This window comes from Branchiostoma belcheri, unplaced genomic scaffold (assembly GCF_001625305.1).
Source record: "Branchiostoma belcheri isolate BF01 breed outbred unplaced genomic scaffold, Haploidv18h27 scaffold54, whole genome shotgun sequence".
Lineage (NCBI taxonomy): Eukaryota > Metazoa > Chordata > Leptocardii > Amphioxiformes > Branchiostomatidae > Branchiostoma > Branchiostoma belcheri.
In genome coordinates, this window is record NW_017804176.1 from 2,325 (window position 1) to 13,930 (window position 11,606).

Below are 11,606 nucleotides of genomic sequence, written 5' to 3' on the forward strand. Positions count from 1 at the left end.
CGGTAAAAATTATAGCAGGGTGCACTTCACAAATACGAAAATCGAATATGTTTGAGAAGAAGGTACAAACTACAAAATATCTAGAAACCAAAAAATCCTGTCGGCGTATCTGCTCGTAACGTACACTTTGAAATCGCCTCCTACGGACGTGACCTGAACTGCAGCCGACTCACCCGGAAAGCCAGTTGCACAATACGGCGCATTTATACACGAACTGCAAAACCTTCACAAATCAAATCATACAGTCTCAAACCCGATACATTTCTACACCACACAGCACAATTTACATCTGGCTGACGCTCTTATCAGGCTTTCTACCCAGCCTTCAAGAATATTCGCTGCACTACTTTCTATACCCGCGTCATCGGGGGTCGCCCATTAATACTGTGACCTGCTACCTTGTGGTTGTTTGGCAGATTTGAGTTTGTTTCATCCCGATTTTCAACCTTTCTGTGTCATCTTGGTATTCTTAAGAAAACAGGAAATCATTCAAAGGTACTCTTTCACTCTTAAATGTATTCTGATAGCGTAAATAATTATTAAACCGCCATTATCCCGTGCTGATTTTGTGCGAGTGTGGGAGGGCAGAAATTTGTCTGAAAATATTTTGAGATTGTCAGTTCATGGTGCTCAGAAATTAGCTAAAAGGGAATATTTGCGGTCTTCTATGTTTTAAGGAAATACTGTTGGTTGGTTGTAGATAGTTCTACAAGGTTCAGTAGATTACAACTTGGCCGTTTGCACAGAACTAGCCATGTGGCCATCAAAATTTATTAGCCTGGGTGCCAGACCATAGCACACCGGACACAAAAGTATCTCAGTGTCCACTGAGATACTTTGTGTCTAGTGTGATGGGTATGGCACCCATGCTTTGTGGCCATGTGTTAAATTGGTTTCATTTATGAATTACATGTATGTATTTCTGTTTTTTCCAGTGCCCCATGGATGACCAGTCCAGCTGGGTGTGGTCGCCCATTGCCAGGGTGTACAACCCTCTGCGGGCAGGCAGTATCGATGGCACTGACCTGGACCCGCATGACAGGGCAGTCATCAGGGCCATGGATGCCAAGTACAGACCTAACAAACAGGTCAGGTTTCTGTATTGTAGATTCTCGTTGAAGAGATTCATCCGTCATGTGCATATCACAGTTAGTAGAATGTTCCTCAATCAGTGACATTTTTTAAAGGTAAAAACACGTTCCTCCAAATTTTTTATGTCCACTGTACATGATCACAGTCTCACGAGAACATGAGACCAGGTCGAGACTTGTATATTGTACAATTTGTAGATTGTTTTAGGAAAGGAAAACTTGACAGTAGGATACAGAGCTTTTTCTAGAAAAATTTAGCATGAGGGAGCAGATCGCAAGCATGGCAAGGAACGAAGCAACCGAGGGGGGATTTTCTAATAAGGGTATCACAGTTTGTAATGCTAGAATGCATTGTTGTATTGTTTTTACATCTTTACTGGAAAAAGATCATTTTGAGAAAGACTAAATGGTGTGTAAGTAGCCACATAGGGTTCAATTTGAAAAAAATTGGCATGAGGGAGCTGGCTGGTTACATGAGGGAGCAGTGCCCTTATTCCCCTGTTTAGAAAAAACCCTGGGATATGTTCTTTTGAACATTATGCAGATATAGTTTACATTTGTCTTGTGTGTTTTCCCATTCACCTACTACTAGTAAGTCATGGTGATCCACTTAACAAATACACACCAATTATCATATCTACATCTACATCTACGGATTACTGGACAATACCCCTCACGGGGTGTAATGTCCAGATATATATCTTTCAGTTAAGTTTATTGATACAAAGATTCCTTAGGTAAAGCAAGAGAATGAACATGCATTACATACTGCATGACAATATAAGAGATAGAAAAGGATATTTAATATTTTTTCAGTTGATACCTTCAGTTTAGTGTGTATTTTCATGAGGCTATCAATGTTTTTTCCAGGTGAAGGGTGATCCAAGATGTACCCTGTTTGTGTCCAACCTCAACCCCAAGACTACAGAAGATTCCTTGGAGAAAGTCTTCTCCAAATTTGGCGACATTGTCAGGATCAGGCTGGTCCGAGACATTGTGACAGGCTACTCCAAGAGATATGCCTTCATCGAGTACACAGATGAGAAATCCATGTGGCACGCTCACCGTAAGGCGTACAAGATGGAACTTGAACAGTATGAGGTCTTTGTTGATGTGGAAAATTCGCGGACACTAAAGGGATGGATCCCACGCAGACTAGGGGGTGGACTGGGGGGAAGTAAGGAGTCTGGACAGTTGAGGTTTGGTGGCAGAGCCAGACCATTCAGAAAACCCATAACAGTACATACAGAGGGGAGGGTAAAGAGATTGAATGAAGAGCCAGAGGACAACAGAGATCCGTATGAAAGGATGAGAGAGGAAAAAGAGAGGAGAGGATATGAAAGGGGGAGGGATAGAAGTAGGGAGTATGAGAGATACAGAGACAGGCACGGGGACAGAGATAGATACATGGATAAAGAGAGGGATAGAGGCATGGATAGAAGTGCAAATGATGATAGGGTAAGGGGTAGGGATAGGGACAGAGGTAGGGACAGGGATAGAGATAGGGACAGAAACAAGGATAGAGATAGGGACAGAGAAAGATATAGTGAAAAAGGAAAGAAGCGGGATAGAAACAAAAGCGAGGAAAGAGATGGAGAAAACAAGGCACAGTAGTAAAGAAAGAAAAGGATGTGGAAGGAGGACTGGAGACAAAAAGTCCCATTTGGTGGAACAAGTATAAAAACTGATTTGATGCTTAAAAGTACATGTACAAAATGTAGTAAGTAATTTCATTGAAAGACTAACAATGACATTAAATACCATCACAAAAGGAATCAAGAATGTGAGAATTTCTTTATTCTATCATCACAATTGGAAGCATTTGTACAGCTTGTCATTATCTTGGAATTGTTACAACTTGTGGCCTACATGTATAGTAAATATCTGTTTCTGTTGTATGAGGTATTTAGAAAAAATGCCTACGCTTCTTGTGACAGGCTGTTGTAAAAAATATTATGTTTTGTTTTGTTTTGAAAATACTACCTAAAGTAACCGACAGAAATGACATTTACTTTGGGGCCTGCCTCAAACTCCAAAGATATTATCCAAACTACCACTTTTTGTTTCACAGCTTACTCCTTTCTTTGTAAGTGTAGATTTAGAGTTTGACATCAACATGCCAAAATTGTATGCATTATCTTCAGGACAGTCTTAACACCTATCTTAAATTGTAAGTTACACAATATTGCTTTTTGCTTCTTGTCAATTACTTCATCCACCTAGAAGTAAAACGTTCTAAACCATGCATCCTACAACTTTTTATTCCTCTTCATAAAATTATTCTAAATCTACACAATTTTCATTGAAAACATCAAGATAAAGAAGAAAACTTTCTTCATCACATTTTCTCAGTTACAGTAAGTAATTGTTTACAGCACAACTTCTGTTTGGCCAGCCATGCACATTGATCAGTCACTGCCAGGAGTTGTCAGCTCTGCCGTCACCTGTACAATTGCACTGTAAAACTGTGGAAAGAAAAACAAAACACAAAAGTCTTCATGAATATGTATGTAGTATATATGCCAAACACAGACAGGTGCTGCCAAAGAATCCATGGTATTCTTAGAAATGATTAAAAGAAAAAAAAAAACAGACAAATGAATTTTCACAAACCATGATGAAGGTATTTGTCCCTGGATTAGCAGCTAGACGTTGAAGCCCAAGCTTCTCATGCACTCTTTGTGTGCTTCTATGAGGTCACCACAGTTTTCCTCTCCCTTCTCTATGATGCTGTGGGAGAAGACATCATAATTCAGAAGGTCATCTACAACATACATCACAATCAAGGTAGGAAGATGAAGCATGGTGTGACATACAAGGACATCATTTATGCTTTGATCAAGTACAGTAATATCATATACATGTATAAGAGAAAAATAGGATAAAAATATTGCATGATATTGATGGGTCATCAAAGTCATTGGGCCTGCCCTTACTCTATTGCTTTGGGTAAAGTACCAAAACTATGGGACACTAATCGCTAATGATATGAATGACTGGCCATTATTGAATTCAAGGGCATCCATACTAGTAAGCAACTGTCAGCATGACCACTCATAGCACCATGATATATTACACTGTCCTAAATATGACATTCCAGTATGAATTACGGGTCGCTCTTTAGCATTTCCCTTTTAAGAACTCCTACCAATTACCATATAATACAGAGCCGTATTTATGTAGTTAACCTTTTAAGAAATTTTGCCCCAGATTGTGGCCGCTATTTCATTAGTGGTGATATTACAATTGGCCCTTATGACCCGTTCTAAACTATTGAGCTATAACTGTTATATTTATAAATCATGTGGCTAAAACGGGTCAATGACCTTCCCAGGCATTTACAGTGCCTGTAGTGTAACCTTCAGGGCCTGTACAACCTTTCTGTAGTCACAGCTGCTTGTCATGTCTATGTCTGTGGTCACGTAGACCAAAGAGAATGAATATTTACGCAATAACTAAATCAAAATCCACATTATCTCTAACCAATGAATATAGGATAATCAAATATACTTTGCTCGTTTATTTTGACTTCAACCATTAAGCCATGGATCGATTTTCTTGCAAAACCAATATATAACGTTACTAGTCCCCGCGAAAGTAGGTCAAATCGAACACTGGGTCACATTCCCCTACCAGCTGTGTCTGGAAAAAATAGGGGTTGGAAAGATCCTAGAGGTCACCAGTACCAGACAAACGTCCTTTGTTTGTGATGTCTTCTTCTCGTTGTGTTTAAAGACATGCTGACATTTAGGTAGAGTTACAACACACTAAGGGTGGGAGGGGGGCGTATCACATGTTGCAAAGTTGCTTGACTCGTGGAGCTAAATAAATGCTGTAAGTAGAAATATTGAAGGCATAAAACTAGGATATGATGATAACAATGACCTATGAAGTTCCCATCGCTTTGGGCAATTGAGCGTTTGAAGACAACGGATCGAGAGTGGTGAGGGGGCGCTGTAGCAGACGACGTGTTTTAGCGATTAGCACGTTGCGTAACAAGCAAGCATGACTCCGCAAGAACTCGTACTCACCACGCATCTCTGACCTTCTTCGTCTCGGGACAGGCGCAGCACGGCTTCAACTTGGGCTTCTCACCTTCCCCGGCCTCTTGGACACCTTCTACGGGTGCTGGATCCGACATAATTGCCAAGAGAGGGTGAAATAACTGGCTCCAAATAATACAAAGAGCGTAATACAAAAGGTCTGGCCGTCCGACACAGCTTCACCTTCAGCTCGTACGCAGAGTTAGCAGGTAAAGTACCCTGGGAACGATGGAAAATACTGAAAGCTGATTGGTTAGAATCTTACCGAAGGGCAGTTCATCATCATCATCATGGCGGAAGGAGGTGAACATGAAAACATTCCTGCTGAGGTAACTGTTTAAAAACTCAATTTACTCAACATTTAGGACATCATTATTGTGTCTAAGAGGACTAGATAAGTCTTAAGACTACATTGATAGTGTTTGTTATCAAGATATTCCGTTATTCGTTGGCTATAACAAGATATGTAGGCCTCATAATTTGACTCATTCCACATCACCATGAAAGGTGGAGAAAAAACAAACAAATTTTTTTGTTCCCGTATTCCTTTTTGTATAGCTTGAGGAGGACCCACCAGAGGAAAAAGAGACCAAAGACACATCAGCAGTTGTAGGAGGCAAAAAACGGATGTTCCAGAAGGAATGTAAGTATAGTTCCAGCTTCAAATAATGTTTTCATCACCCCAACATCTGCTTGGAGATAGCATCTATGGAGATACAGCTTACAATGTAGTAGGTATAAATTATAGGCTGAATTTATTATAAAAAAAACAAAACAAACTAGCTATTATTACTATTAGTCACCCATTTCCCCATAGCCTTTGCTTTTGTATAGACTGCACCTCTTCAACAATACCTGTTTTCACAGTACGCTGTATGATGTATGGGTTTGGAGACGACCAGAACCCGTACGCTGAGTCAGTGGACTTACTGGAGGACCTGGTCATTGAGTTTATCACAGAAACGGTCAGTGGAACTTTAGCTTCATGTATACTAGTACTGTTTGTACTGTGCAGTGTTTCATATTTTGTGCTTTAATACTTGATCTAGACATTTCAGCATGCTCTTTACATTTGTCTTGAGGTAAAGCAAGTTCATAGATTGATAGAACAACATATTATGTTCATCTGAATACCTGTATCTGTGTCTTGGTTACTAAAGTTAAAACTCTTTGGTCTCCCTCAGATAACTACATGTATATGATTGCAGCCAGTATATTTTGACTGAAGTGAATAATCCTTGTAGTTGTATTGAAATTTGTGAACAACTTTTGATCATTTGAATTTTGATACATATCTTTGAAAGAGTGTACTAGACTTTCTTATGAATCAAGAAAAGCTGTGATCTTAAATCTCAACATTCATGTCATCTTAAATATTTTACTTTAAATACTTCACAGACACACAAGGCCATGGAGGTGGGAAGACCAGGAAGAGTACAAGTGGAGGATATAGTGTTCCTCATCAGGAAAGATCCCAGAAAATACGCCCGAGTGAAGGACTTGTTAACAATGAATGAAGAACTCAAGAAAGCCAGGAAGGCCTTTGATGAGTCAACTTATGTTAATGTTGCCTAGACAAAGACTAGTAATTTATCTTGCCAACATGTCCTCCTATCATGTCCCACAGTGAGAGGAATTGTCCATTGTGGTAAACTTACTTTTATTTTGTCACATCTTACATTGTTTCAGGGATGGCAATAAGGTAGTAAGAAATCAGGCAAAGTCTCAAAGTTGTGTCAATCATGTGTATAATATTATATTTTACATATTGCTTCATTTCCAGAAGCACTCTATCAAACTCTTACACAAAAACATTTTCATTGCTGAGAATTTTTTGTACATGTATGTACACTGTTGTGTTTGCTTATTCAATAAAGATTATTGTTAGTAATAATCTAACAAAGCGGAGACTGTTATCTCTTTGTAAATAATAATTAGTGCAACAGCTTTTCCAGGACCATTTTTCTTTTCTAACAGAACACACTGCACAAGAAACTTTGATGCAAATTATGATGCTGGTATTATACATGTACTGCAGTTAAGAACATGTAGTAGAGGTTTATTGTGCCCACTGGTGAATGACAACATATTAACTTACATGAAATAAGCGAAGAATCTCATTTTTGCGTACATGTGTCCAGCATTTGAACTAATAAGACAAATCATAATCTATTGGATAAAATTTTATTACAAACCATATTTTTACCAACACGTTTACAGGGAAAAGTGCATGTACTGTATATGCAACTCTTTACTGAATGAGCCAGTAAAACTGTCTTTGCCTTCAAACAGAGGTATTTTTGGCATCATTTTGTACAGTCAGCCCACTCCTGTTGTAACAGCCATGACTAATAGTCCATTTTCCCTAGGCTGAGAACCTTGTCTATATTGATGCTCCTCCAGAGTTTCCTGAAAGAGAAGAGAAAATACATTACATCATTATGCATTACTAATGTATGACTTACTCCTATATGTATAGTAAATGGAATTATAAAGCTTGAGATTTATGACATATTTCTGTCATATTTTCTATTGAATTTAAAATTACATTTCTGTTTTGAAGTTTCTAGTATGCTGACCCTGTATGTCAATAATACAGACATATGACAAACTTATAAATGATGAAAATAGCCCACCTTGCATCCCTCTGTGGTACATTTTCCCCCTCCAGATAGTCCTCTAGCTCTTCCTCCAAATCCTGCAAAAACATTGTGGTCATATGCATTAATGTATGTACATGGATTAAAAAATGACACATCAATAGGAGAAAAAACTAATGCATCACAAAGAGATCAAGCATTACCTGCACTTGCTTCTCCAAGTACTCATTCTGCTTTAATATCCTCTGGATGTCAATCTGAAAAATAGACAACATAGATTTTATTTATGAAACACAATCAAAATCAATGTTAATAAAAAAAATAATTTCGTACTCCTATGTGTGGTCTTAATGCAAATATGAAGGGCATCTGTTAGATTTCAAGTCATTCCCATAATCAGCATTCCTCTATCACTCATCTGATACAAGATTTCCCAATTTATTGAGACCACCTTAAACATGTCAATGCCAGCTTACCTCCGTCTCCTTGAGCTGATGGTCCAGATTCTGACAGACCTGGAGAGGAACAAACTCCTCCTGCAGGTTGTTTCTGATGGCCTCCATGTCATCCAGATTGTCCAGGATCTCAGCGTACAGATCCCTGATCTGTTCATCAATCTCCTTCGGCGGAGCCTCTTTGTACACAAACAGCTTGGACTTGGGTTCTGCATGGAAGGGGAGAGGGTTCATATCTATGAGCACGAAAATGTTTTCATGACTGAAGATAAAATAGTAAACCCTGACGAAGTCCTGTCTTTTTTTTTTAATGTAAAAACACAAAGGGTGGGAAGAAAAAATACCTTTTGCTTCTTCTTCAGCTGTTGCTAGACTCTCCCTGGCCTCTTGAAGTTCATTTCTCAACCTGTGAAGATAGAATTATGGAGAAAAAGATTTAGGTTTCAATGCTTATCTCAATAACACATTATCATTAACTATGAACCCACAAATTTCAAATGCAATGGAACCAATTCTCAGTTCAGAGCTATAGGATTTTTAGAACCAGGAAACATCAAGTGTAAACTTAGAATATGAAGATATTTTGTTTTGTCTGGTAATAGAAGTCATAATTACTAAATGTCAAATAAAAGCCAGAGGTAAATTAAGAGAAGACATGTGGTTGGTCAATCATGATGTAAACTGACCTGTCATTGGTGCTAAGGAGGTCCTTGGCCTGCAGCTCCAGTGACCTGACCTGCTGCATGGCCTCCTCCACCTCCCCCGGCGGGACAGGACTCTTGTCTGAGCTGGTACTCAGGTGTTCATATAACAGCCTGGGCTGCAGGTTCTGGGACTCCAGCAGGTGGGACAGGTACGCATCATACTCTTTCTACGGGGGAGGAAATACAAGATTATCATATTGGTTAGTTAATTAGTTAGGTGGGACAGGACTCTTGTCTGAGCTGGTACTCAGGTGTTCATATAACAGCCTGGGCTGCAGGTTCTGGGACTCCAGCAGGTGGGACAGGTACGCATCATACTCTTTCTACAGGGGAGGAAATACAAGATTATCATATTTGTTAAATTTATATAATAGTTTGTTAATTAGTTAGGTGGGACAGGACTCTTGTCTGAGCTGGTACTCATACAGCAGTCTGGGCTGCAGGTTCTGGGACTCCAGCAGGTGGGACAGGTACGCATCATACTCTTTCTACAGGGGAGGAAATGGTTTGGTTGGTTTTCCTGTAATGCCCATGATCATGATAATGATCATTCTGGCGTACTCATTTTCACCTGACCGAAGTGAGGAAAGTCGTGTAAAGTAAAGTGCCTTTCCCAAGGGCACAAGGTTAGTGACTTGGCAGGATTTGATCCCAGGACCTCTTGGTTCTGAGCCGCAGTGAACCTTGTACATGTAGATATACAGAACTTGAGCCATATTAAAGAACTGTAGGGTAGCAATTATGTACACACAACAACAGATGGTAAAGTGGATAGTGAGTTGTATTATTGGATCTGATTTATTGAAGAATTGCATGTTATTTACTGTTCATCTACTCTTTTGTCATCAATGACACAGAACATCAATAAAACACAAATGACCTTTCCTTGTCAAACTCAATAGAATAATACAACTATTCTAAAATACTTCACCTTCTCCATCTATATGAGCCATAAACCATCTAATAACTGCTAATAATCATCACCAACTACAATTCTTTTTTATGTTTTGATAATAGGTAGACCCTTCAAGGTTCATTTTCAAATTGTTGTACGTATCACTTTGCAGTGACAACAAGTCTCACCTTAATTTTGTTGAGCAGGTCCCCAAATACAGGTGACTCTTCACACAAGTCATCCAACACCTCTCTATGTGCCTGCAGACGGTGAAGTCGGTTGTAGTCACCTCGGGCATCCAACTCGTCAAGGAACTGTACAGGATGGAGGACAACAATATTTAATAGATCATATTTGTTAGATAGATGGATAAATATATTACCACAAATATTAAGTTTTTTGTCACAGCATTGGTTAGCAAGAATTGACAGTGCTAGAATGAAGTTCAAGGACACACGTCAGTAAGTTTTCCGCTGTCGAACTGTCACAAAACTTACGGCGTTCAACTTGGCCTCGTGATGGTCCACTGCTTTCTGTCCAGTCAACACTTTCCTCTCGTTAGCATCTCCCATCCTCATCACATCACTCTCAAACTCCTTCAGCCTGCTAAACTGTTCCTTCTTAGTTATCCCTGCTAAGTAAGACTGCATGAACGTGTGGTCCTTCATAGTTCTTAACTTGTGAGCGAAGTCTACTGATTTTGTCTTGGGTTCTGCCGGTCTCCTGGGAGAGTGGAGTAACAGTTCCGGCATGTTCAACTCCTCGACTCTCACGTTGTCGTCGATGTACGTTTCCCGGCTCTGAGTCGGATAAGACTGCGTAAGACGTTCTCGGTCTTTCCTGTCCTTCTCCCCGATGGAGGGGAGGACTGTCCGGCTCCTTTCGCCACCGCTACGGGAGACCTGAGCCCCGGTGGGCGAGGGGAACAGCGAAGTCGCGGGTAGACTTCCCGCCGTGCCCATGCTGAACTGTCGCGCCGTTTCTGACATTTGTCGCAGCTTCTCCCGCTGGAGTCGCACAGACTTCTGTCCCTTCGGAATGACGCTCGGCTCCCGTAGGGAAATACTGGCCTTGCCTGAACTCACCCATGGCTGGTGCGTCGCCCTCTCGGGTGGCTTGTAAAGTTTGTCGTGGTTGAGGTGACCGCTGGCGATGGTCAGGATGTCGTCCCGGTGTTTGTCGAGCACGGTGTCCATGAGCCGGCGGAGCTCCTGCTCCCGCACAGTCCGCGTCTCCGCCATCATCTGGTCCCTCTGTGTCCTGTACGTCTCCGAGGACAAAGACATCTACATCGCATCAAGTACCAACAAAGATAGGAAGGAACAACGGAGAGGTTATCCGGTTTCTTCAAAACTTTCTTCTAAAGGTAGCCATGTTTATTACCCAGGGGCCTGTGCGAGGTATCCATGGAAACCGGTAAATAATACCCTCAGCTGGCGCCCAGATTCTTATGTTGTCAACAGATGCGGGCTGTGTTTTGGGTGCAAAGTACGGGCATTGGGAAGAGAGAGGTTGTTGGTACTTTTGAAATTCAGATTTGTCACGATATGGGACGGATACAGGTACAATAACGTAACCCTTAAACGTTTTGCTCAAGCGTTTGTTATTGTTTGTGTAACAAAACATGAGACGTCAGAGTCACACCCCAGTTCGCCTCAGTAGACTTTCATGGTGACTGATATGGCAACACGGCGCGCCGCTTGTAGTGAAAACATTCCAGTTTTGGGACGCAATGCAGCCCAACAATTCGCACAAGGACACCGGGATAGTACCTATTCAGAAATCCCAGAGCAGGAACATTTTATCATAGGACATCTA

The 11,606-nt window shown here is 40.6% G+C and overlaps 3 protein-coding genes and 1 long non-coding RNA gene across 5 annotated transcripts; 2 read left to right on the plus strand and 2 right to left on the minus strand.

Moving 5' to 3' along the window:
- The first annotated feature begins 365 nt into the window (after positions 1 to 365).
- Positions 366 to 2,764, plus strand: LOC109481224 (U11/U12 small nuclear ribonucleoprotein 35 kDa protein-like). Of its 2 annotated transcripts, XM_019783766.1 has the most exons (4): positions 385 to 443; positions 476 to 495; positions 936 to 1,088; positions 1,962 to 2,764. In XM_019783766.1, the coding sequence occupies exons 3-4, from the start codon at positions 942 to 944 to the stop codon at positions 2,703 to 2,705; spliced, it is 891 nt and encodes a 296-aa protein (XP_019639325.1). In that variant the 5' UTR covers positions 385 to 443; positions 476 to 495; positions 936 to 941; the 3' UTR covers positions 2,706 to 2,764. The 2 variants fall into 2 exon arrangements, with proteins under 2 accessions (XP_019639324.1, XP_019639325.1); XM_019783765.1 differs by having other exon boundaries at positions 366 to 495.
- A 102-nt stretch (positions 2,765 to 2,866) lies between these two features.
- On the minus strand, positions 2,867 to 5,345 carry LOC109481227. The gene is made up of 3 exons (XR_002140885.1): positions 5,123 to 5,345; positions 3,705 to 3,821; positions 2,867 to 3,556 (listed from the first exon to the last, which is right to left on the minus strand). It is a non-coding gene; the product is annotated as an uncharacterized LOC109481227 (long non-coding RNA).
- A 5-nt stretch (positions 5,346 to 5,350) lies between these two features.
- On the plus strand, positions 5,351 to 6,723 carry LOC109481225 (transcription initiation factor TFIID subunit 13-like). Its single transcript, XM_019783767.1, has 4 exons — positions 5,351 to 5,463; positions 5,693 to 5,777; positions 6,002 to 6,099; positions 6,533 to 6,723. The coding sequence occupies exons 1-4, from the start codon at positions 5,425 to 5,427 to the stop codon at positions 6,707 to 6,709; spliced, it is 399 nt and encodes a 132-aa protein (XP_019639326.1). The 5' UTR covers positions 5,351 to 5,424; the 3' UTR covers positions 6,710 to 6,723.
- A 13-nt stretch (positions 6,724 to 6,736) lies between these two features.
- Positions 6,737 to 11,433, minus strand: LOC109481226 (uncharacterized protein C6orf118-like). Its single transcript, XM_019783768.1, has 8 exons — positions 10,286 to 11,433; positions 9,977 to 10,102; positions 8,876 to 9,060; positions 8,534 to 8,595; positions 8,211 to 8,398; positions 7,938 to 7,991; positions 7,771 to 7,832; positions 6,737 to 7,543 (listed from the first exon to the last, which is right to left on the minus strand). Exons 1-8 carry the CDS (start codon positions 11,072 to 11,074, stop codon positions 7,483 to 7,485), a joined length of 1,527 nt encoding a protein of 508 aa, XP_019639327.1. The 5' UTR covers positions 11,075 to 11,433; the 3' UTR covers positions 6,737 to 7,482.
- Between the last annotated feature and the right edge of the window lie 173 nt (positions 11,434 to 11,606).

What these genes read in the sequence shown, in the direction of transcription:
- LOC109481224 (XM_019783765.1), top strand. Translation starts at nt 942, where the DNA reads ATGGATGACCAGTCCAGCTGGGTGTGGTCGCCCATTGCCAGGGTGTAC. An exon ending in AGTACAGACCTAACAAACAG is followed by an intron (nt 1,089 to 1,961) that starts GTCAGGTTTCTG and finishes TGTTTTTTCCAG; the next exon opens with GTGAAGGGTGATCCAAGATG.
- LOC109481225 (XM_019783767.1), top strand. Translation starts at nt 5,425, where the DNA reads ATGGCGGAAGGAGGTGAACATGAAAACATTCCTGCTGAG. An exon ending in ACGGATGTTCCAGAAGGAAT is followed by an intron (nt 5,778 to 6,001) that starts GTAAGTATAGTT and finishes CTGTTTTCACAG; the next exon opens with TACGCTGTATGATGTATGGG. An exon ending in TTGAGTTTATCACAGAAACG is followed by an intron (nt 6,100 to 6,532) that starts GTCAGTGGAACT and finishes AATACTTCACAG; the next exon opens with ACACACAAGGCCATGGAGGT.
- LOC109481226 (XM_019783768.1), bottom strand. Translation starts at nt 11,074, where the DNA reads ATGTCTTTGTCCTCGGAGACGTACAGGACACAGAGGGACCAGATGATG. An exon ending in ACCTGCTCAACAAAATTAAG is followed by an intron (nt 9,061 to 9,976) that starts GTGAGACTTGTT and finishes CCTCCCCCGTAG; the next exon opens with AAAGAGTATGATGCGTACCT. An exon ending in ACTTGGAGAAGCAAGTGCAG is followed by an intron (nt 7,833 to 7,937) that starts GTAATGCTTGAT and finishes ATGTTTTTGCAG; the next exon opens with GATTTGGAGGAAGAGCTAGA.